Below are 23473 nucleotides of genomic sequence, written 5' to 3' on the forward strand. Positions count from 1 at the left end.
CCCGCTGGTCCGTCTCCCCATCCCTCACCGCCCCCGCCCCTTCCCCGTTACGGCCAAGGTGCCCCGCTGGTCCATCTCCCCATCCCTCACCGCCCCCCCGCCCCTTCCCCGTTACGGCCAAGGTGCCCCGCTGGTCCGTCTCCCCATCCCTCACCGCCCCCCCCGCCCCTTCCCCGTTACGGCCAAGGTGCCCCGCTGGTCCGTCTCCCCATCCCTCACCACACCCCCCCCTTCCCCGTTACGCACTGCCTGGCTTGCTGGTGGTATGCCTTTGTTCAGCGTCATCTTAGCCCGCTTCCAGATTTCTTATTTGATCCTCCAAAGGGAAGTAGATGTCTCTCTTTTTCAGATGAGGAACTGAGGTCCAGGGAGAGTAGATAACTTGCCAAGGTCTTGAGGCTGGAAAACCCGGGTCATCTTGGCCTTCCCCACTCACATGACAACAGACCCTGAGGTTTTTTGTTTTTGTTTTTTTTTAGCCTTACACACACACACACACACACAAACGCAGAGGTAAGTGATGGAAATGGTACTGACCCTGCTTTCATTAGAATATAGGTCTTTCCTACTATAGTGGCGCTTCCTCCAAGACCTAGTATTTCCCAGCCCACCTCTTTTTGAAAACTCCGTTCTGAGGTGTGTTTCCCAACACCACCAAGCAATTAACTTAATTCTGAGGGTATCTACCTGGAGATGGCATCCGATCCCACAGGCTCAGCCCCCAAGGACGGCCCCCACTTCCAAGGCCAGTCACAAGCCTGGGTTGTCACCTCCTCTTCTGTCCAGCTGCCTGTTAATTGGAGGTTCCCATGCCCCCTTCCTCTCCCAGACCTCAGAAACATTTCACTCACTAGACCAACGGTTTATTATGCAAAGATGTAACTCAGGAACAGCCCAGGGAGAGAGGTGCACAGGGTCAGGTCGGGGGAAGGAACGCAGAGTCACAGTGGCTCCAGGCACACCGCTCTCCTCAGACCTCCAGCCAGAGAGCTCTCAGACCCTCTCCTTGGGGGTTTAATGGGGATTTCATCACATAGGCATGATCGATTAAATCCCTGGTGACTGATCCAGCCTCTAGGTCAGGGCTGGAAGTTCCAGTCTTCTAATCACATGGTTGGTTCTGGGCAACTGGACCCCATCCTTGGGTTATCATCTGGGGACTTTCCAGAAGTCACCTTCTGTGCGTGGACTGTGGTGCAGTTCAAAGGGGATGGCTGTGGATAATCAGCCCTTTAACTCTTTCACCTTTGGTTCTGGAGCTGTTTCAGGAAGTGCTGACGAAAGACCAGATGCTGTTGGCCTTTCGTTAGTGCACTCCAAGGGTTTTAGTGTAGGTCTGTGCCAGAAACAGGACAAAGGCCAAGTGTATACTTCTGATTAGAAATCACAGTATCACACCCACAGTCAACTCTTCTCCAACGGCGAGGACTTTAGGTTGGGAGCTAAGAAATCTGATTCTGGTCTCAGCTCAGCCCCAGTTGTTTGGCTGTTGGCCTCCCAGGGTCTCTTTCTTTATCTGTACGATGAGAGGATCGGCCTAAACGTGTGAATCTCAGCTTGTTTTTTCCTAGGACATAAATGTCTAGTGACGTTTCCTCCTAGACCTTTCTTGCCGGGTGTCCCTTTCTCGCAGCATCGTAGCTGTAACTTGACCCTTCTCCTATACTCGGCATCACAGTGGGGTGCAAAGGTTTGAATGATGCCATTGTAACAACTACGACTGTTCTAAGTAATCAGAGATGTGAGTAATGTGCAAGGTGAAGGGTGTTTCTTTAGTGAGAAGTCACTTTACCACCTCCCAGTGGCCACATCAGGACGTGGTATCTGAGGACCTGTCAGGTCCATCCTGGGCTCCCCTCAGCCCTGCGACCTCAGCCTGCAGGCAGGGTCCTAAACTTGGCCAGTTTAAAGTGAAAGCATCTTGTAGTCACTTAAAGTGTTGCAAAACCTTGGTCTTTTGAGTGAGAAGGAAGGGTGAACAACTGCTCTCTCAGTGGCTGGTCATTCTGTGGAATGTTATTGAGTATGAGTATTGGTGAATTTGCAGGACACAGGCCTGAGGCAGATTCAGGGAGACAGAAGGACGAGGTTAGAAGAGCATTCTCACTGTGCCAGACTCACCTGTGCTGGGACGCGGGGTGGACCCTCCCTGCTCATGTTTGTTTTCTGTGTTCCGGTTTTGTCTTTGATGGATTCACAACCACCCAGAGATCAGAAAATACAGCCCTTTCTCAAAGCTCAGCCAGAGTCCTTGAGATGACAGCACTTCCAGGACTTTTTAGCCAACACACATAGACGCTGAGTATCTCTGAGGGAAGGGGCTGGGGGAGTGGGGTCGGTGCCGCAGAGTCTGAGGTCCGCTTTGCCCGGAGCAGGCCGGACTGTGGGTGTTCTGTCTGGTTCTGGAGCTCAGAGCCCTGTCCCTGAAGAGAGGAGGGTTTGGAGAAGACTTCATGCCACGGGTTTGTGCCCTGCCCGGGAGCCGGCCCGCTTCTTGTCTCAGCACTGCCAGCTGTCCAGGTCAGGGGCTGCCCCGCAGAGTGAGCGAGCCCCCTCAGGAAGGACACTGAGGAAGCTGTGAGCTCCTCTTTGCCTTGAACCCTCTCCTCATGGTAGATACTACTCCTGCGTCCAGTGAAACTGTGTGTGGACATTTAGGCTGAAAATTAACGGAAGGGTCAAATCTTCACAACAGTATTTAGACGTCCTGTATTTGACCTGTAAACTCCAGACTGGGAAAGTAGGGGTTATGGTCGCATAAGGGAGACACTGTGGTGTTTAAAATTTGATGTGGACAAATAAATAGATGACTTCTCAGTCTTTTTAGTAGAATGAAAGTGAAGTAATCTATTTGAAAACAGTAGGGTTTTTTTTTTTTTGCTCCACTGTGCAGCCTGTGGGATCTTAGTTCCCTGACCAGGGATCAAACCTGGGAAAGCAGAGTCCTAACCACTGGACCACCAGGGAATTTCCCATTTGTTTTGTTTTTAAATATTTGTTCATTTGGCTGCACCAAGTCTTCCTTGAGGCATGTGGGATCTTTATTTTCAGCATGCAAGATCTAGTTCCCTGACCCAGAGATGGAATCCAGGCCCCCTGCATTGGCCTGGAAGAGTCTTAGCCACCGGAGCACCAGGGAGGGAGTTCCCCCTTTGAAAAGTAATTTTAATAAAAGTAAAATGGGGAAAATTGGAAAGATTTGTATTTATCTGTAAAAATCTGTACTCATCTGTAAAAATCGGTCAGAAGATAATTTATAAAAAAGCAATCAATGCATAATGGAGTTCAGCTCAAAAGGTTCTCCGCCAAAATATCCAGTGCTGATACAGTTTGATGAAACTCCCCAGGTGTGTAATGAGTAAACTTCCTGGAGAATAAAACAGCAGGGTCAGTCGCCTGCGGTTGTGAAACAGCTGTCACTCTTGGAGACATGTGGCCAAGGCATGTGCGGCATTTGGGAGTGCTCTGCAGGGCCACCCCGCTGCACGCACACTCTCCAAGGACAGCTGCGGAGGCCGCGGGAGGGAAGGTGCTCCGGCTGAGGGGCGGAGGTGCCCACACCTGTAGGGGTTCCTTCCCCAGGCAATCTAGCTAAGTGGTTTGAGGGCCGGAGGCGGAAGGATGTTAGCTTTTTGTTATTCAAAGACAGACTGTTCTGTCACCTTGATTCGCTCAATGACTCCCTGTCCCCACTGCCCACTAGACCCCCTTGGGAAAGGATCTGAATGCAAAGAAAACTCAAGTCGGGTGCCAGAGATGGCTGGTAGGCTTCGGCAAGGGGCATGACAAGGGTGTTTAGTTTAGTTCAGTCGCTCAGTTGTGTCCAACTCTTTGCAACCCCATGAGCCGCAGCACGCCAGGCCTCCCTGTCCGTCACCAACTCCCGGATCCCCCCCAAACCCATGTCCATTGAGTTGGTGATGCCATCCAACCATCTCATCCTCTGTCGTCCCCTTCTCCTCCCGCCTTCAATCTTTCCCAGCATCAGGGTCTTTTCAAATGAGTCAGCTCTTCGCATGAGGTAGCCAAAGTATTAGATTTTCAGCTTCAGCATCAGTCCTTCCAACGAACACCTAGGACTGATCTCCTGATGGACTGGTTGGATCTCCTTGCAGTCCAAGCAACTCTCAAGAGTCTTCTCCAACACCACAGTTCAAAAGCATTAATTCTTCAGCGCTCAGCTTTCTTTATGGTCTGACTCTCACATCCATACATGACCACTGGAAAAACCATAGCCTTGACTAGACAGACCTTTGTCGGCAAAGTAATGTCTCTGCTAAGGGTGAGCCTCCATGAAAAAAATGGGAGTTGGAGGCTATAACAAAGAAACGAAATGCTGGTTGCCTTAATGCAGAAGTCAGTTGTGGGATGTATCTAGACTGTCATTCTCTGTGTTGATTCTGAGCCCACATGGCCAGAGTCACACAAGAGTTTCTACCTTTATTATGGATATGCTTGATTTGGGGAAACAAAACATTTCATTCTGTTCTCTCTTCTTTCAGGTTTCAAGTGCCCCATTTGCTCCAAGTCCGTGGCTTCTGATGAGATGGAAATGCACTTTATAATGTGTCTGAGCAAACCTCGTCTCTCCTACAACGGTGAGGGCTTGGCTGGGGCGGGAGGCAGGGGTGGCCTCTGGGCAGCTTCTGCACCCTGCCTCCAAGTGGGAAGGGTAAGGGGAGTGGGGCAGGGCGGGAGTCCCTCAGGAGGCTAGTGCGCCCCGTCCTTCCTGCTACCCGCTTAGCTCCTCTCGCATCTGGTCGGGAGACAGGCCTTGGTCACACACAGCTGACAGCTGAGGGTCTGCGGGAGCGCCAGCTCTCTGTGGGGAAGGGGAGTCCCGGCCGAGCTTTGCATGACCGGCTTAAGCCTGACTGTCCAGGGCAGAACAGATGTGATGTGTGGACACCTTTGGGGACTAAGAACTGACCCGCCACCTCGGGGCTGAGCATGAGTACATCAGGGGACTCCATGAAACCCCAGTCCCCCGCCACGACACCCCGTGGACAAAGTGAAAGTGAACACCTGCCTAGCGTGCTGTGCAAAGACGTGCATACGTGCTCGGTCGCTTCAGTCGTGTCCCACTCTTTGGGACCCCATGGACTGAAGCCCACCAGGCTCTGTCCATGGGCTGCTGTTTCCTCGGGATCAAGCCCCAGTACCTTGCCTTGGCACGGGTGTGCTGTGTTGCCCTCGGTGTCCTCCTGGCCTCACTCAGCCACACTCAGACTGAGTCCCCTCAGAGGGAGCAGAGATTAGCCAGCCAGCCGGAGGCCTGGCCGTGACTGTTCTTGGTCTGTTCCCATTGTCTGCCTCCTCTAGTTGAAAAGCCTTCCCTGGTGGCTCAGACAGACAGTAAAGTAGCCACCTGCGATGTGGCAGACATGGGTTCGATCCCTGGGTTGGGAACATCCCCTGGAGAAGGGGGAACAGTATTCTTTCCTGGAGAATTCTATGGACAGAGGAATCTGGTGAGCTACCACCCATGGGGTTGCAAAGAGTTAGACACGATGGAGTGACTTTCACTTGGGAGCTTCCCTGGTGGCTCAGATGGTAAAGAATCTGCCTGCAATGTGGGAGACCCGGGTTCGATCCCTGCTTTGGGAAGAGGAGGAGGAAATGGCAACCCACTCCAGAATTCTTGCCTGGAGAATCCCATGGACAGCAGAGCCCGGTGGGCTACAGTCCATGGAGTCGCAAAGAGTCAGACACGGTTGAGCGACTGACGTACACACAGTCGAAAAGCCATCTCTTTGGGGGCAGGGGAGGGGAGGGTGTGCATGAGAGAATGGGTGTGTGAATGTGAACAGGAGGACCTCTTCTGTAAAAGCCAGTCCTTAATCACCCAAGGCAAAGAGCAGCATGTTGCTTCTGGTCCCATCAGTGGAATTTGTCTTAAGGCGAAGAAGGTGCCTTGCCCCTCTGCGGCACAGTTAACACAAGCGGTCTTTGTCTAAGGACACCTACACCTTCCAGGTATGAGGAAGGCATTTGCCACTGGGGTCTGTATATGGAGTGCAAGTCTCCAGGGCTGCTCTGGGGCCTGTTCTGAGATACGGCACAGGCCTTTTGGGGCCTTAAACCAAAATCCCAGTTCGGACCTCTAGGCCGTATTTTACTAATGACTTCTTATCATCTTACTCTGTCTTTTCTACCAAAAAAGGAAAAAAAGAAGAGATTTAAGGCATTTGTGAGGTGTAAAACTCTCAATCTTTCTGGGAAGGGGATGATCTGAGACTTTCTTAGTGGGTATGTGCTGTTTCTTATGAAGATTTACTGAAATTCCTGGTCACTCCCGGGAGATTCCCCATCTACACACACACACACACACACACACACACACACCCTTTCTGTAGATGCTAGCACCAATTGGGGAAATTTTTAGGAAACTGATAGCAGTTATATAAGGTGAAATTAACCACCAAAGAGTTGGGGGAAAAGAAACCTCCTAAATGAGGCTGATAGAAAGTAGTATTCTTCTTATTATGAGGGTTGGCCTGAGCCATGGGTTGGAAGGCCTCCAGTAGCCGCCTGCCAGATTTTTTTTTTTTTAAAAGGTCAGTTTAGGAAGGGCAAGACTAGTTTAACTGGTTCACCCAGTGCTCAGGAGAAGCATGAAGACCAGGAGCTGGTGCTCCCGCATGGGCACCGGGCCCATGAGTCGGGGTGACGTGATGCAGTGGGGGTGCACCCCAGAGCACAGGCTCTCCTGTCCTCTCTTCTCCTCTGCGGGCAGCTCTGAACCCAGAATGGATGCCTCAAGGGTCAGAATGGAGTCGGGGGACTCATTTGCTTGGATACATGTGGCCAGCTTGACAGGGTCTTGTCATTTCTCTCCCTTTTCAGTGTCTCTCTGTGGTTCTGAGACTGGGGCAACTTGCATCCTCAAGAACACACACTCAGGTTTTGACCTTCATGTTGGTCAGCTAGTAGAGTGAATCTGGAGGTGAGGGGCCTGGTTCTACCGTGAACAGAAGGGTCACAGTCCTGGGACCGAGGAGGCCCGGATTCCGCGACCAACAGGGCTCCTTGGCTCTGGGAGAGCCTGGCATGTGGCAGGCTCTTTTGCCAGCAATATTCAGCGAGCTTGTTGGCTGTCAGAGCAGCTTTAAAAGCTCCTGTCTGCTTAGCTTTCTTCTGGGGCACAGACCTATGCCCTGCTTCTTAGGTCCTGCCTGCCCACCTCTCCTCTCTGCCAAAGGTCATCGCCTCCAGCTAAATGCTGAATGTCACACAAGGTTTCTTTAAAGGAAAGGGACTCTGGCTCCCCTCAAAGTAGGTGTGCCTCCTGCTCGTTTACCCGCCACCAGCAGACTTATGCCCATGGTGCTTGTTTGGCCTGTGTCTCTGCTGTCAGGGATCCCGTGGTTGTGATGGAAGTGCCTTTTCTTGGGCCTTAGGGAGCCAGGTCCTGGCTGGGGAGTTTGCCCAAGCCAGTCGGGGCACTGCCGGGAGCTATTACTGATGCTAGGAGTGGCTGAGTCTGATGCCCTGGGATCTGTCTAGGGGTGTCTGTGCAGGTGCCCTTCCTGCAGAGGAAGGGCAGGAGCGGGCTCTTGGCTTGCTGTGCATGAGGCGTGGGTGAGAGGGAGCCCTGGGGAGAGGGGACTGAGGGGCCCCCGGGCAGCCTCTATAACAGGAAGCCCCTCGGGCCTGAGGACCCCCCTCTGCTTGTCATGATGGAAGCCCAGCCCACCTGGGCAGCACTGGCAGTCCGGGGGCTGGGGTGGGACACCGCTGCTGGTAGGGGAGCGCTCCACTCAGAGTCTCCCCTTCGCCTGGAGATTCCCCAGGAAGGGAGCTGGCATGGCCTGGTGTGGGTGGCACTGCACCTTCCCGGTCCCTGGTAGGCTGCAGTGCCAGGCTCTTGGGTACCTGGCGTGGAGGTGAGGCCATGTGGAGCCTGTCTGGGGCGTGTGTGGGGCTTCTCCTTCTGGCTCCCACTGTCCTGCTCGCCAGGGCTGTGACCACCATAGGCCTGGGGACGTGGGTTCAGCCCCCAGTGCCCACACCCACCTCCGTGACCCTCCAGAGTCCCACTGGGCGACGTCAGGCCTGTGCTCCCCACAGCCAGGCTCCTCCCCCTACCCGAAGGGAGGGCCGCAGCCGTCTGTGAGGTGGGTGCTGGTTTCCAGCTCCAGAGGAGAGACTGTCGCCTGGTCTCTGAAGGACGGGAGCAGGTTGGCCAAGTGGAAGGAGCAGCGCTGGGGTCCTGGCTGCTACCCTCAGCCTGAGCTGCAGCCCTGACCATGCAGCGTCTTCGGGGTTCAGCGGGCTGTGTGGACTCTGGTGGCCTGCAGCTGGCCCCAGAGAAGGAGGGCTCCCTCTTCTCTTCCTCCTCAGCCGCTCCTCTTTGATGAACGGCAGCTGTCAGGGACAGGCAGAAGTGCGCCGCCACCTCCCACCCTCGCCCCGGCAGCAGGACGCACTGCCCGCCACCCTGGGCTGTTTCTCTGGTCTGCCTTGGAGCTGAGCGTTGGCCCTGTCAGCACCACCCCTCAGGCCAGTCTCACTTCCATGCTTCCTCCCAGGCCAGAGACCCTGGCTTTGCATGCAGTGTCAGGAAGCTGGGGCTTGTGGGGCTTGTGGGGCTTGTGGGGCTTGAGGAGAAAGAACAGCTTGGTTCTGTGTTCTCATTGACCAGGATCAGTCAAGCCCCCGAGCTCTGGGGACCTCAGGGTGCCCAGCCCAGAGGCATTGGAGTCCATCTGCATAGTAATCTCAGCGTGGTTCGGGGTCCTCTCCTTTGGGCGGCAAGGTCCCCTGGCAGCTGACGGCGGTCTCCCAGCATGAGAGAGCAGAAGTCCTGTAGGATCTGGGTGGTGGCCAGACTTCAGCTTCAGCCATGTTCCTGCCCCTGCTGGGCACCCAGGGACACCTGGGGGCTCCTGATTCCTAGCGCCCCAGGGATTGGGACAGGAAGTTTTACTCAACCCACTCAGACCTGTTGCCGGATTTGGGCTCCTCCTGCCTTCCGCAGTGGGGAGATGCCGCTTCCTGGGCTCTGTGCTGCGTGTGGGCACTGCCTGCTTCCCTGAGCTCCCAGGGTCCCCAGCCCGCTCTGACTTCAGCAAGGTATCTGGTTCTCTGGCCGCATTGTCTCTGTTTGCCAATCAGGAATAAAACCAGGTGTCCTGCCTGGCTTGTAAGATCCTGAGGCTTATTGAACACACACACATAAAATCTCAGTGTGTATCACTGGCCGTGTCCACAATCAATTACAATCAATTAAAATCTTTCAGGAGTGAGGAATTCTCCTGCTTCAGGCTCTGCTGTTTTCACATCCAGAAGCCACCCTCTGGATATTTCTCCTGTGGTTTTGAGAACATCAGGGTAGCCTTTTGCTGACTTTGCCTCTTTTCACCTGCCTTTCAAATACTAGAGTTCACCTGGTTCAGTCATCTGCCCTCTCTGGGTTTGTCTAATCTCTGTATCCCCCACCTCCCGCTGTGGCCCACATCTCTCCTCTAAACCCCAGATCTGGACTTGCATGAATTCTGGGAGGTTTCTGTGGCCGTGTCCCTGGGGAGATTCCTGCTCAGCACCTCCCACCCATCGCTGAGCTCATTGTTCCGTCCCAAGCCGTCCTCCTCCTCCTGGGCTCCCTCCCGTCATGACGAGCGCCCGCCCGCCGCCCCCCCTCCCCAGTTTGCCCAGCTGCCCCAGTTCGTGTCAGCCTCCCACCCCCAGTGCTGGCGCTGGCCTTGAGTTCCCCTCTCCTGCTGTGCTGCGTCAGCCTCCGGAGCGGGCTGCCCACCGAGGGCTCTTCCAGTCACTCTTAGTGGTTTCAGAAGACCAGATGTGATTAGAGCGTGACTCCAGGGCCCCTCAGTGAACCAGAGAAAGCCCAGGCCCCGCAGCAGAATGCAGGTCCCACGCCTGTCCTCAGGAAGTTGGTCTCTCCTCCCCGCATGGCCCCATGACTCTGCAGCAGTGTCCTTCCCCCCAGGTGCGCAGATGCTGTCCCCTTGCCTGGAACACCCCTCCCTGAGCCGTCCCCACCCCGCCCAGACGCCTCCCACACTTCTCACATCTGGATCTGTGTGCGTCCTAAGAGTTCCAGGAATCCCTGTGCTGTTCATTTCCGTCTTGTTCAGCCTCCTCTGCTGGGCTGTGAGTTTCTTGAGTCCTGAGACCATGGCTTATTCACTTGAGTCACCAGTGCCCAGAATGTCACAGGGACGTCCTAGAGGGTGTTGGCCTGGCCCCCAGCTCTGCTCCTACTGTTGTGTTTACGGCTTCACCCGGGGCATCTTCCTTCCATTCATTCTTTTCTGGTGGGAGCATAAGGTGTCTTTTTTTTTTTTTTCCAGTTCAGTTCAGTTCCATCGTTCAGTCGTGTCTGACTCTTTGCGACCCCATGAATCACAGCATGCCAGGCCTCCCTGTCCATCACCACCTCCCAGAGTTCACTCAGACTCACGTCCATTGAGTCGGTGATGCCATCCAGCCATCTCATCCTCTGTCGTCCCCTTCTCCTCCTGCCCCCAATCCCTCCCAGCATCAGAGTCTTTTCCAATGAGTCAACTCTTCGCATGAGGTGGCGAAAGATTTTCCCTTATTTAATTGAGTTAAAATGTGTTTAACACACAAGTAACAGTGTTGTAGCATTTAGGACATTCACAACCTTATGCAACCACCGTCTCTGTCTAGTTGCAAACATTTCATCACCCCAGAAGGACCTCGTTGTATGATTCCACTTAAATGAAGGATCTAAAGGAATCAACAGTCAACTCCATAGAACTGGAGAGCAAAGGGTGGATGGCAGAGGAGAGCGAAACAGGCAACTGCTATTCAACAGGTAGAAAATTTCAGTTACCTAAGATGAATAAGTCTCCAGGTCCGCTCTGCAACATGATGCCTATAAGCAGTAGTGTACTGTACTCTTACATTTTTATCAGGAGGGTACATCTCATGTTACCACAAGAAGAAGGAAAATCCTTTACTCATGAAGCACTCACTCTCCAGTGCCCCTTGACCTAACTTTTTGTCTCTAAATTTTCCTCTTCTGGACATTTCGCATGAAGGGAATCGTCCGGCCGGTGGCCTTTTGCGTCTGGCTTCTTTCACTCACACCATGTCGTCGAGGTGCGTCCATGTCGCAGCCCCCATCAGCCCTTCACCTTTCCTGGCTCAGTGATACTCCACTGCGTGGGTCCAACACACGCATGGTTCACTGATGGTTCACTTCTCCATCAGCTAGTGGACGTTTCCCACCCGCTGTTGTGAATAATCCTGCGTGCACTTATATTGGCTAGAGTGCCTGTTTTTCCCTCATTCTTGCCTAGTCCAACTCTCTTCATCACCGTTTTTTTTCCCCGAGCCAGAAATCAGTGTCCTGGCCTGTGTGTGTGTTTAGAGGGAACGTCTGTCCGGGGAGCCAGTTTGTCTCGTGCTGCCTAGCTCCCTGTGTCTCCCTCTCCCGTCCATTTTCATCCTCTGTCTGCTGGGCTGCGTATTTGGTGATTAATCCCATTTTGTCCTCAGATAGTTGGCGTGTGGTTTACATGTCTGGTGTCTGCAGTGAGGACCTTCACGTCAAGGTCCACCTGGGGCTTTCACCCACTCAGGCGGCCCACGCCGTCCCAACCGGCTCTCAGACCCCTGCCAGCTGGTGACTGACCCCCGTCCTCTCCCGCTGTCCCCTCTCTGCAGATGACGTGCTGACTAAAGACGCGGGTGAGTGTGTGATCTGCCTGGAGGAGCTGCTTCAGGGGGACACGATAGCCAGGCTGCCCTGCCTGTGCATTTATCACAAAAGGTATGAGGGAGCTGGCAGGCCCAGCTCTTCCACACTCAGACCCCAGAGGGCTCCCTCCCTGTGGTGGGAGGAAAGAGCCAGCCGTCACAAGGACCCTGAACAGGGTCGAGGCAGAGGCCAGCAGGCGGGGACGTCTGGACGTGCAGGGCGCAGAGCCGGGGAAGCCTGTGGATCCCTGGCCCCCTGGAAGGTTGGGTATCTGTGTGTCTCCTTGAGCCCCCCCTGCTCCGCAGTGTGCAGAGACTGGTCTGTGCCGCGGGGTCTGCGCGGAGGGAGGTGCTGGCTGCCCCGCCCCGCTCCTCGGCCCCAGGCCCCACCCCATCGGGGCCCTCGAGGCTCCTCCCATGCCCCGCCCCTCGCCCCCAGAGGCCCCGCGGGCAGTAATATTCACTACCTGTGGGGCTGGCGCCTCCATAGTTAACAGGGCCGAGATTCGTCCTCAGGCTCCAGCTCGAGCCTGGGTCTTGTTTCCAATTGGAAAGAAGATGCCTCACTCAGGACGGGAGGCTGCCCCGTGCCACCCGTGGCCACACTACTCTCGGCCCTTGGGGTCCCAGAGCCGCGTCTTGACGCAGGCTTTCCTGAAGCCTGACTGGGGCCGCCGGCCACAGGCCGCACTCGGATGCGGTTGCTGCTGGGAGGGCGCGAGTGAGGGCCGGGGAGCCGGGCCCGGCGCCAGGCCGGCAGCGTCCCGGCAGGCACTGACCAGAACTGAGGACAGGACTCTCGCTCTGGGGGAGACTTACGCAAATAGCCAGTCTGGTTCCTGTTTCGAAAAGACAGGCTCGGACACCCCTTTCTATGACCCCAGGACTTCACTGCAGGCCTTTGCCTGGCGCTCCTGAGTTCCCCCCCTGGCCACCTTCTCCTGGGAAGGGCTGGCTGCTGGCTGCCCGCCACAGCCGGGCAGAGCAGTGGGGTCTCCTGAGAAGTCACCGCCAGGGAGGGAGCCTCAGGAGACAGCCCGCTTAGGGCGCTGCCCAGCCTTCCTCGCCCTTCAAGCCTTGGAGACGGTCGCCTGGCCGCCCCTCGCAGCCCCCCCCCGCACTCCCCGTCTCTCTGGTAGTTGTGCCGTCTTCCCGGACTCCACGCCTCCGAGGCCTCATCCCTCTCTAGGCCGCTCTCCCCACTTCCTATGGGCCTAGGCCCACGCCACCCCACCTTATGGCACGGGGCCTCCGGCTGAGCCAGCACCCACCTGAGTGCCCTGCTCCTTCCCGCCAGTAGACAGTGGGTGTCGGGTCCTCGCGGGTGAGACGTAGGAATCCTGCTCGGAGACCCGGCCCTGAGGAGCAGCTGCTCAGCCAGTGACGCGCCCCCCTTGCCGTCTCCCCCCTCAGTTGCATAGACTCGTGGTTTGAAGTGAACAGATCTTGTCCAGAACACCCTGCGGACTGACCCTGCTGGGCTCGCTTGCTGACTCCTCTCAATGGTGAGCCAGTGACTGGGGGCCTGGAGTGGGGAGGACGTTGCTGAGCTGGCTTCACAAACCCCCGCCTCCCCACTGAAAGGGGTCGGGGGAAGAGGGTCTAAGCAGCAGTGCTTCTGTGGGGTGGGAGTGGTTCCTGGGAAGCCTGAGAGTCCACTCTTGCATGGTCGTCCAGAAGAATCTGGACGGGTGGAGGTGGAGTTGGGGAAAGACCAGTGTGATCCAGACGTTGAGAGCAAATCTCCCTGAGAAGGTTCAGCAGGAGCCTCAGAAAGTGCTGGGTGGGGGGAGCCTGTGCCTTGTACTCCCTGGGCTGTGGAGCAGGTCCTCACCCCGGTGGGGGGGTCCTGCTTCTTTGGGAATGGGGACATCTCGCTTGCACCCCCATGTGGACATCACGGTCATTGAACAGGACCGCGCACTGTCCCTGCAGCACTTGTCAGCAGTCAGCTGACCAGGTTCTTGCCTCCCCTGGCCACCTCCCTCACCCCACTCCAGATGAGTCGGGGGCCTCCAGGCCAGACTTGGGGCCCCGCCACCACAGCCCAGGTCCCTGGCTGCGCTGCAGACCAGCCCAGCCAGCTTCCTCCCCAGAAAGGGGAGTGCCCGTCAGCTGGTGGGCATTTCCCACCCTGTAACCATTGTATAGCCCATGTCTCCCTTGGGCACCTTGCTTTACTGCTGAATGTCCTCTCCTGTCCTCATCCTACCTGTCCCTTCCGCCAAACAGACAACATCCCCAGAGGAACCAAAACTCACCTCATCTCACACCCAGGGGTTCAGGGGCCTCTTTCCGTTCTTTCTCGTTCTCTCTTCGTCTCCCTCTTTCTCTTGTTTTTTTGTTTTCTTTTGTTCTTTGTTAGGTTTGTTTCATTTATCCCAAGTAAACCCCCAGAACAGCTGACGATGTCAAACTATTCAGGGACACTTGCTCTTTTTACCTTCACCTCAAAAACTGAGGACGTGGGGTGAAGAAAACGCGAGGGGAAGAAAGAGGCAGAGGGCATGGAGCCTGGCACCGGCTGCAAGTCCAGATTCCCAGCATGACTTCCGGTTCGGGGGGCGCCCCAGCCCGGCCTCCGCAGGACGCACACGGCCGGCCTCGGGCCCACCAAGCTTGACTGACATCTTCCGGTCCCCACAGGGACAGCCAGGGCCCCGTTCCTGAGAGGAGGCTTCGGACACTGGGGCAGAGCTGAGCTGGGGACAGCAGTGGGAACAGGGCGCCCTCCTGCACTGACTTCCAGAGAATGGCCCCCCTTTCTCCCTGAGGACACCAGATTGGATGAGAGCCAGTTTGAGAGAAGAAAGAATCACCCGCTATCCTTCCCCTCATCCTCATCCCAGGAGGGAAAGGGCATTTTCTTTTTCACCTTTGAAAGGCATTGTGGGTCTGTCTCTAAAGTGTTTACAAAAAAAAAAAAATTATAAAAAAAGCAAAAAGTCTAGTGTCGACTGGTGTTTTCCCTCGTGATGTTTACAAATCACTGTCTGCTGCCCGGCCAGAACCCACTCAGTGACAAACGAACAGAGCCGGGTTCTTGCCACTCAAGTCCCAGGGGCGCGGAGCGAGCTCACAGCCCTCCTGTGCCCGGCATCCAGCGGCCTCTCCATCAACCACTCTGCCTTGGTTTTTTTGTTTGTTTGATTTCCCCCCCCATTTTTCTGGCTTGATTTTGCACTTTTCTCCCCTGGGGACCCCGATATCTTGACTTTGTTGCCAAAAACAAGCCCATCAGGACCTTCTCCCCCTTCTTCCCATTTCTCCTTCCCACTTCCCTCCTGGTTCTGGTCAGTTCAGAGGATTTAACAATCACAAGTGTCCTGCAAAAATGCCTGAACGTTTTTCCTAGACCCCTGTGTATTTTCTTTCTTTTTTCCAAAAAACTTAGACAAACAAAAGACTAAAAGGATGTGTACAGCTGCCCCTGTTTTCAGGTATTCTGTTTGAGAACATTTTAGCTGTTGATGTTCACGCGTGACATCAGTTCCGGCAAGATAGGTTTCTGTATTTATATATTAAAATCCAAAACAAAAAAAAAAACCTTATAAAATGTTTAAAAAAATGTTCAAAGCTGGGGGAAAAGGCTTTCTTCATTAGTCAAGGTGTTTTGATATGGTATTAAAATAATGTCTAATAAAAGATGCACTGTGTGACTTCATTTTAATCAAGTATCATTACACAACCAAGAAGTGAGCGTTGAAGGTCTCCGTCCCTGCTCTCTCGCCCACCCGCCTTAGCCTTCCTTCAGGCTAGTGTCGGGGCTACGAGTGTGTGACACAGTTCTCAGCGCGGATTCATGGGTGAGGGAACAGGGCAGGGCAGGCTGGAGTCCCGAAGGTTTACAAACCTGCTCAAGCCCCGTGGAATCTATCTGGCGTTACCTGTGGCGTGGTCATGACAGAACTTTTCTGGAAAAATCTGCTGGGCAAGGATCTTGCAGCCTGTGGAGGTTGTAGGGACTCGCGTTCTTCCAGGCATTACCCCACCACCACCATCCTTGGCTCCTCATTCTGCACCCTGCCCTTGCTGTTGCTCCGGCCGAGTCTCCATGCTGACTCACGGGCATGCTTCATTGAGGCCCAGAAAGAGGCCCTGCTTTGGAGCTGAGCCAGCTCAGAGCCCTCAGAGCCCTTGAATTAGAACCAGCCACTCTGGGCTCACCAGAGTTGGCACACCTTGGGCAGGGTGGGAAACATAGGGCAGCAGGTACCAGTGCCCACCTGGCCTGTGTCTCTGCACCAGACCGGCTCCCAGAGAGGCCCTGCAGGGCCTGCAAGGGCAACTCAGGAGGGGGACACATGCTCTGCCGGCCTCCAGCCCCCCGCGGGTGGGCTCTGACCCCACCAAGGCCCTGCAGTCATGTTCTGTCAGACGCTTGCTGAAGCACCTGCTCTGTGCATTGCAGGCTGGTGGGCAGCTGTGAGCCAAGGCCCCAGCATGTCCAGCGTTCCAGAGAAAAACTCGAGAGGAGTTTGGCTCCAAGCTGGTGGGGTGGTGACCCCGGAACCTGCAGTTGCTATGGTGGCAGGAACCTGGGCTCTAAACTGTCTGTATGAGGCTTCTCTGCCTGGCAGAACCATGTTGGGGAAAGGACTCCCATCTAAACCTCAGATGCCCCACATGTGAAGTGGGAACAAAGTCACAGCTCAGAGGCCACCGTGAGGGTCAGAATCTGCCCGGAAGCCTTGGCACATGCATAGCAGGCTCTCATGGCTTTGTCGCCACAGAGAGCACTGTTCTTTTCACAGCGCCTCCTGCTTCTGCCTGGCAACTGTGTCTCCCTGTTCTATATTTAATTCCTCCAGCAAAGGTGGCCGTGAACGTCTCCTTGCCTGACCCCTAGGCCTGCAGGCAGAGGGGACCCATGTGCCCACCTCGGTGGCTTAGACCTGGCAGCCTTGGCGGCACCCTGGGTGAGCCGGGTGAGAGGAGGGCTGGAGCCCACACCCCGGGTGCTATTCCAGGCTCCTGTGCCGGTGTTTATCCCACCCCCAGGGACTTCACTCCCACCCGGCTCACTACAGCCCTCTGCTGGTGTCCGTGGCCTCTGACTTCAGCCCGATTGCCAGCTCCTGGGTGGGGGTGGGATGGGGTTGTCCTGGCTTCCCAGATGGAACTGGTGTCTGTCATCCTCCAGCCAAACGGTTCTCCCGAGCTCTGCCTTTCTGAGGGCGGGGTGGGGGGGGGGATTGGCAGGAACTGGGAGGTGGGTTCCACCCACTCCCTCTGCTAGCTCAGGACACTTGGCTGTTTAATCGCTATGTCTGACTCTTTGCGACCCCATGAACTGTACCCTGCCAGGCTTCTCTGTCCATGAGATTTTCCAGGCAGGAATACTGGAGTGGGTTGCTATTGGAGGATTGCCAAGTGGACTGCACACTTGGAGAGGGTGGCTTCCTGCACAAAGGGCACCTCACTAAAACTAGTCATCTAGTAGTCCCAGGCGGGGCTAGCAGTAAAGAACCCGCCTACTGATGTAGGAGACATAATAAGAGACTCAGGTTCAATCCCTGAGTCAGGAAAATCCCCTGGAGGAGGGCATGGCAACCCACTCCAGTATTGCCTGGAGAATCCCATAGAGAAGCCTGGCAGGTTATAGTCCATGGAGTCGCAAAGAGTCAGACGTGACTGAAGCAAGTTAGCACGCACAGTAGCCATTTAATTATGTCGAGGTTTTTAGGTCCTTATTCCTAGGAAACATGCTGAATTGTATAGGTGAATGATGTGAAAAAATTTGTAACTCAATTCCAAATGATTTCCCAACAATACACACACGAAGCAAGCCAGGTAAGAATATTCACTGTTGAATCTTCAGTGAACGGTGTATTTGTTCTTTCAACTCTCCTGCATGTTTGGAGCTTCTCCTTATAAAGATTTGTGGGGAAATGGCCATTCGCTGAGCACCTACTAGTTGCCAGGCGCTGGGGGATGGGGTGGCACACCAGGGAGGAGCCTTGGCCCTGCAGAATGCCACCCTGGAGGACTGCTGGTGGCAGGCAGCCTGCGTGGAGGGGAGGCACCAGTGAGTTCATGTGGCTGATGGTTAGTGTTCCTGTTTCCTTTATTGGGTGGCGGTGGGGGTGGGGACATGAAACTTGCCCCACACTACCCCTGTTACATCCAAGGGACAGAAATGTCACAGTAGAGCGAACTCAGGGCTCAGCCTGGTGTTAGCAGAGGAATCTGAACAAAGCTTGTCTCAGAGGGGCTGCCTCTGCTGGGGGCTTGAACAGTTGATGGGTGATGGGGTGGAGTCAGGAAAGGAGCTCAGCGGGGTCTTAGGAGGATGGGAGTGAAATGAGTTGGGGGGTGACGCTGGCTCCCTGCACCCCTTGCTCAGCCTCTTTCCTGAGGGCCAAGGCCACCAGGGAGGGAGGTGGGCCTCCACCAGAGGCTTCTGGGACCTGCAGGTGGGTGGGGGCTTGGAGATCTGTTTCCTGGGCTCCAGGCATCTGCTGGACCCTGGGAAATGGGGGGCCCAGAGCTGAGAGCTGTAAGTCCCTGCAAGGGGAGCAGACACCCCAGGCGATACTGGTGTCTGAGCTTTGTGGTGTCAGGCGCCCTCGCGTGGGCTTAGGGGGAACGACTGCCAGGACGAGGAGCTCTGGCTAGAAATTGTGACCAAGCCTGGGGCAGGTCTCGGGGTGACAGAGCCTGACGTGAGAGTCAAGAAAGCTGGTAGAGAAACATACCACACCGTGGACAGTTGTGGGACTGGGAAAATCACTTCCATTTACAGTGATTGGTAGCAGCCACTTGAAGGACATGATCAGAATGTTCTAGAGCCCAGTTTGGGGGCTCAGTGGGGGGAGTCTATGGTAAGTGAGGATGGCCATGGTTTAGTCCTCAGGTCCTGGGGTTCTCACGGGCAGAGCAACTGGGACAGGGACCTGGGTCCCCTGAAGTGACCTTCCTCCTGCAGCCTGAGCACCGTCCCCTCCTCAGGCTGCAACAGATCAAAGAGCAGGGGCCGGGTGAGGGATGAGGGCATCACGGGCCGAAGGACAGAGAATCTGGAGGAGGTGGGGTGGGCAGGCACAGGAGGCCATTCACAGGTGCAGCTTGCTCATCTTCAGACAGTTGCAAGTGGGGCTCAGGTTTATTTGGGGGTAGGGGAGGGCGCGGGATTGAGAACGTGGAGCAGAACTTCCCCTCCCCACCAGCAAAGGGCGTTCCCCTCACCAGGCAGATGGGGCTGGGCTATAGGTGCTGCATCCCCAGCTTTTGTTCTGTCCTGGGCCGTGGAGGCCGAGAAGGGGAGTGGACCTAGTCTTTGGGGTGACCCATGGTGCCTCTCCCCCGCCCCAGGCCCAGATGTGTCAGAGCAGAGAGGAAGCTGCTTCACTGGGAATGACCCCCAGCAATTTTATTGAAGCAAAGGCTCCTGAGGACAGCAAGAGAGCTGGGGAGAAGCCGGAGGCCTGTCCAAGCTTCTCTCTCCTCCACCTGGCTTCAGGTTCATTTAAAAAGACACAGGCTCCAGAACGGGAGGTGCCACTCTGGGGGGGCTTGTGGGCTAGGTGCCCAGAGCCCCTCACAGCACCTTGCCTGGGTTCATGAGGCCTTGGGGGTCCAGCGTGGCCTTGATCTGCCGCATGGTCTCCATGCCTACCTCGCCCACTTCCTCGGGCAGCAGCTGCCGCTTGCCCAGCCCAATGCCATGTTCCCCAGTGCACGTGCCGTGGAGTGCTAGTGCACGCCTGGGAGGCAACCGGAAGGGACCCTCAGTGGGAGCCCCCCTAGCCCCTGCCACCACCTTCCTGCCCTGCCTCCCGCTTCGCCCTTACCTGCCCAGCTGCTCTGCAAAGGCCTGGACCCTGAGGAGCTCCTCGGGGTCCTCGGGGTCTACCAGCAGGATGCAGTGGAAATTCCCGTCGCCCACATGCCCGACAATGGTTCCTGGGGGCCCAGAGGACAGAGCTGTGGCCCTGGCCCCGTCCCACCCTGCCCCACGCGCCCGCAGGGGGCTGGCGGAACCTGTGAGTCTCCAGGCCTCCAGGTCCTCTTTGGTCTGCACCAGGATTTCTGGCAGCCGGGAGATGGGCACACACACGTCGGTAGAATAGCCCTGGGTTGGGGCAGCTCCGTGAGCAATAACCCCCTCACCCAGCATGCCCGGGAGGTAAGGGGTCAAGGCTACAGATGGGCTCAGGGAGCTCGGCCTCTCACATGCATGTGTCCGCTCCGTCTCTAAGCCTCAGTTTCCCCTGGGGAACAAGAGAACTGGCCCACATAGGCTTCCAGGGCTCTCAGCCTGCTCCCCACCCCCGATCAGGTCCCCCATTACTGGCTACCTGGGGCCCTGTCTCCCCTTCCCATAGGCTACCATCTCCCCCTTCACCACCTCTTCCTCCAGGAAGGCTGCCTTCTGTTTTGAAACTCCTAAGGGCACCATGCTGCCACTGCTCAGTCCCTGCACCCAGGGCCTGGCTCAAGGAAGGGGCTCCCTCCCAAGGATGTGGCAGTCTTGCCCGCCAGGGCCTTGGCTGGCCACCCTGGACGATAGGGTGCCAGGCCGAGGAAAGGCTCGCACCTGCATCCCAGCCCGCTCACCTTGCAGCCCGGCCGCAGGGCCAGGCTTGCGTACCAGGCGTTGTGCCGGGCTGCCCAGAGGCGGCTGCGCTCCTCTGCCTCCTTGGCCCAGGAGAAGTGGGAGCCTCCGTTATGACGGATGATCTCCTCTGTAGGAGGCGGGGGGGAGTTACACCAAGCTCTACTCTGGGGGCAGCCTGTGCCCCCTGCCCACAGCACCCCAGCACACCTGTACGCTGCACCTGCTCTGCCAGCGCCTGCTCGGAGCCATGGAACTCGAGGAAGAGCGTGGGTGCCACGCAGCAGTTCAGCTTGCTGTGCCTGTTGCAGGCATCCATCATGACCTCATCTAGGAACTCTGGGGCCAAGGAGAGGCCAGGTGAAGTGAAGCTTGGCCTTTAAAAGGGGCCTCCCCCGGGGAGCCCACCTGGACTGCTTACCAATGCGGGCCACAGGTACTGCAGCCTGAAGGATGTGTACGGTGCTGTCCACCGCCGCCTGGACAGTGGGGAAGGCACAGGTGGCGGCCACAGTGGCCTCAGGAACAGGGTGCAGGCGCAGAGTGGCGGCTGTGATGAGGCCCAGCGTTCCCTCGGAGCCCACAAAGAGCCCGGTGAGGTTGTAGCCGGCTGCGCTCTTCCTGGGCCCGGGGACACAAGGCAGGTGAGCATCCAGGCCACATGCCGCCAGATCTCTGGCTAGAGGCCAGCAGGGAGCAGAGCCCGAGGTCTGGGCTGACCGCCCTCGGTGTAGACTACCCCCCAGGCAGCCGCTCCCCTAGGCGCCTGCTAAGTCGCTTCAGTCCTGTCCAGCTTTCTGCGACTCCGTGGACAAGGCTCCTCTGTCCCTGGGATCCTCCAGGCCAGAACCCTGGAAGGGGCTGCCGTGCCCTCCTCTGGGGATCTTCCCCGCCCAGGGATGGAACCTGCGGCTCCCGGGGCTCCTGCCTCGCAGGCGGATTCTCTGAGCTTGAGCCGCCGGGGAAGCCCTGCAGTTCCCCGGCACAACCCCCACCACTGGACTACCAGCTTGGGCCCGCAGGACAGTCTCAGGTCTCCCGGGGGCCGCGGCCGAGAGAGGGCGCTCACCGGAAGCGCCGGCCGGGGCCTGCGGTGTGCAGCCGCTGCCCGCTGGGCAGCACCACCTCCAGGTTCAGCACGTTGTCGCGCATGGTGCCGTAGCGCACAGAGTTGGTGCCCGAGGCTCCAGTGGCCGCCATGCCACAGAGAGAGGCGTCTGCACCTGGGTCTGGAGGGCAGAGGGCAGCTTGGTGCCCGCAGAGGGGTCCCACCGAGCCTCAGAAACACCCCGCCCCCAGAGAGCCCGCCAGGCCCGGGGAAATGCCCCAGCCTACCCACAGGGAACCAGAGGCCGCTGTCCCGCAGGTGAGTGTTGAGAGCTTTGCGGGTGACGCCGGGTTCTACCACCACAGAGAAGTCTTCGGGATTCAGCTCCAAGATTCGGTCCATACGGGTCAGGTTGATACAGACGCCACCCTGGCGGGAGGCATGCAAAGAATGGCTGCCCTAGGTCTTCCTCCAGGAGGACCTCAGCTCGTGGCCAACCTCCCAGCAGGCGGACCAGAGCTCCAGGATGGCTGGTAAGGGGCGCCGATCGTGAGCGTGGTGGAGGAGGCCGCCGCCCATGTGACAAGTGTGACGGGAGAGCCTGGCCCGAGGAGGAGGCTATCCGCAGCTCATACCTGGACCGCGCAGACTCCACCCTCCAGCCCGGTGCCTGTGCCGAAGGGGATGATGGGCACGCCTTGGCCATAGCACAGGGCTGCCAGCCGGCTGACCTGCTCCACATTCTGGGGCCACACCACAGCGTCCGGAGGTTGGCACCTGCAACCAGACCCTCAGCAGTGTAGGGGTGTGTGGTACCTTCAGGTCCTACTCATGTTTGTAGGTATTGCAGGGCCTGAGGCTGCGCAGTGGGTAGAGAACACCCTTCTTGGGGCACAGAGGAGAGGTGGAGAATGCCAGAGCGCCCAGAAGGGTGCCGAAGACATCCCAGGACCCTCACTCCCCAGGGGTTCTGATGTGGAGGGGGTACCCACCTGTGCATGGACTCATCGTGCCCGTGCTGCTCTCGGACCACAGCCGCGGTAGACACGTAGGGGCTCCCCACAACTGCCTTCAGAGCCTCCACAAAGCCCGCGCTGAGTCTGCCCTGCAGGGGAGAAACGCACGTTGGCAGGGTCACTCAAAGATATCTGGGGCCACCTGTCTGGTGGGAGGGGAGGGGTGGGGCTTCCACTGCCTGTGAACAGAGGCACCCACAGCCCTGCCCCACATTGGCAGGGGCCTCCTAGGGCTCTTGGAGCCCTTCTTGGGTATTTCTTCCCATTTTACTGACGGGGAAAAGAGGCCATCGAATCCATGACAGGACCTGGCCTAGAACCAGCTTCCTGCCTCCCATGCATTCTTTCAAAATGTGTGTGTGTTCCGGAGCCCCAAAGGGGCACTCTGGAGTTGAAACCCCCCAGCCCCCCTCATGGTAGACACAGGGGCTTCAGCCGCCCTCACTAAACACCCACATCTGACATGGGGTGAGCCCAGCGATCCTCCCCAGGAGATCTCCTGATGCTGGGGCAGCATGGAGCCAGGCCCCCCACCCTCTAAGGGGCTCCTCCCCTCCTACCCACCTGCGTCCCCCTGGAGCAGTAGCCCCTCCAGGAGAACAGTCCCCAGCTTGCAGGCCGGAGCAGGATGGCCATAGCTGTGCAGTTGCCAGTTACCACCACGGGCTATTGGTTGTGCTGGGGGCGGGGCTGCTTAAGGTGGTGCAGCCTTAAGGTGGCCCTGCCAGACCCTGCTTAGTCAGTACTTCTTGAAGGAGAGGTGAGGTTTACTGAACCAAAGGGAGACGGAACAGCAGCCACTACCTAATTTAAGATTATGCAATGACTTCTTGTGGTCCGAGTACCCAGGGCTCCAGCCAGGCTCAGGGGCTTGGCAAATACCCTTGAGCTTTCTCATCCCACAAGACCCAGCTCCAGTGTCACGGAGTAAGCCTTGATGGGGATCTGAGACGGAAAGCGCAGGGAGGCTCTTGGGGGATGGGGTGGGCTATTGCAGTAAGGCAAGCCAGGAAGACATCCTGGAAGAGGAGTGCTAAGGATGAACAGCAATTTACCAGGTAAGTGAAGGAAAAGACAGTTGCATCCCTTTGTCTCCACTCTCCTACTGGGCATATCCCAGGATCTTGGGGAGTGACGTGGCTGCTGCTCTTGAAGGTATTCCAA

At 56.9% G+C, this 23473-nt stretch overlaps 2 protein-coding genes across 12 annotated transcripts in view; one reads left to right on the top strand and one right to left on the bottom strand.

Annotated features, from left to right (window-relative positions):
* Nucleotides 1-14633, top strand: part of ZNRF1 (zinc and ring finger 1) — an 87281-nt gene extending 72648 nt beyond the window's left edge. The window contains exons 2-5 of one of the 3 annotated variants that reach the window (XM_086349899.1): nt 4503-4598; nt 11656-11761; nt 13102-13193; nt 14054-14633. In XM_086349899.1, the coding sequence (XP_086206025.1) occupies nt 4503-4598; nt 11656-11761; nt 13102-13159 (260 nt within the window). In that variant the 3' untranslated portion in view covers nt 13160-13193; nt 14054-14633. The remainder of the gene's footprint in view (nt 1-4502; nt 4599-11655; nt 11762-13101; nt 13194-14053) is intronic. The other 2 variants (XM_086349900.1, XM_086349898.1) reach the window with 2 other exon arrangements.
* A 2699-nt stretch (nt 14634-17332) lies between these two features.
* LDHD (lactate dehydrogenase D) lies at nt 17333-22953 on the bottom strand. Of its 9 annotated transcripts, none has more exons than XM_086349892.1 (12): nt 22874-22953; nt 22286-22398; nt 21929-22070; nt 21581-21722; nt 21315-21474; nt 20667-20866; nt 20456-20584; nt 20248-20375; nt 19672-19762; nt 19482-19593; nt 19307-19394; nt 17333-17695 (listed from the first exon to the last, which is right to left on the bottom strand). In XM_086349892.1, exons 1-12 carry the CDS (start codon nt 22943-22945, stop codon nt 17492-17494), a joined length of 1581 nt encoding a protein of 526 aa, XP_086206018.1. In that variant the 5' UTR covers nt 22946-22953; the 3' UTR covers nt 17333-17491. The 9 variants fall into 9 exon arrangements, 5 of the variants coding, with proteins under 5 accessions (XP_086206018.1, XP_086206019.1, XP_086206022.1 ...); XM_086349893.1 differs by having other exon boundaries at nt 17333-18640; XM_086349897.1 differs by lacking the exon at nt 17333-17695 and adding an exon at nt 18444-18640 and having other exon boundaries at nt 19238-19394.
* Nucleotides 22954-23473: the final 520 nt, after the last annotated feature.

The sequence above is a fragment of the Bos grunniens genome, chromosome 18, assembly GCF_055505025.1.
Source record: "Bos grunniens cultivar Pamir isolate PY7600 chromosome 18, Bosgru_T2T1.0, whole genome shotgun sequence".
Lineage (NCBI taxonomy): Eukaryota > Metazoa > Chordata > Mammalia > Artiodactyla > Bovidae > Bos > Bos grunniens.

Bases quoted from the DNA above. Each gene is read 5' to 3' on its own strand.
- LDHD (XM_086349892.1), bottom strand. From the start codon at position 22,945: ATGGCCATCCTGCTCCGGCCTGCAAGCTGGGGACTGTTCTCCTGGAGG. The intron at 22,399-22,873 runs GTGGGTAGGAGG...TCTCCCCTGCAG, and splicing joins ACTGCTCCAGGGGGACGCAG to GGCAGACTCAGCGCGGGCTT. The intron at 20,867-21,314 runs GTGAGCGCCCTC...CCCCGGGCCCAG, and splicing joins GGCCCCGGCCGGCGCTTCCG to GAAGAGCGCAGCCGGCTACA.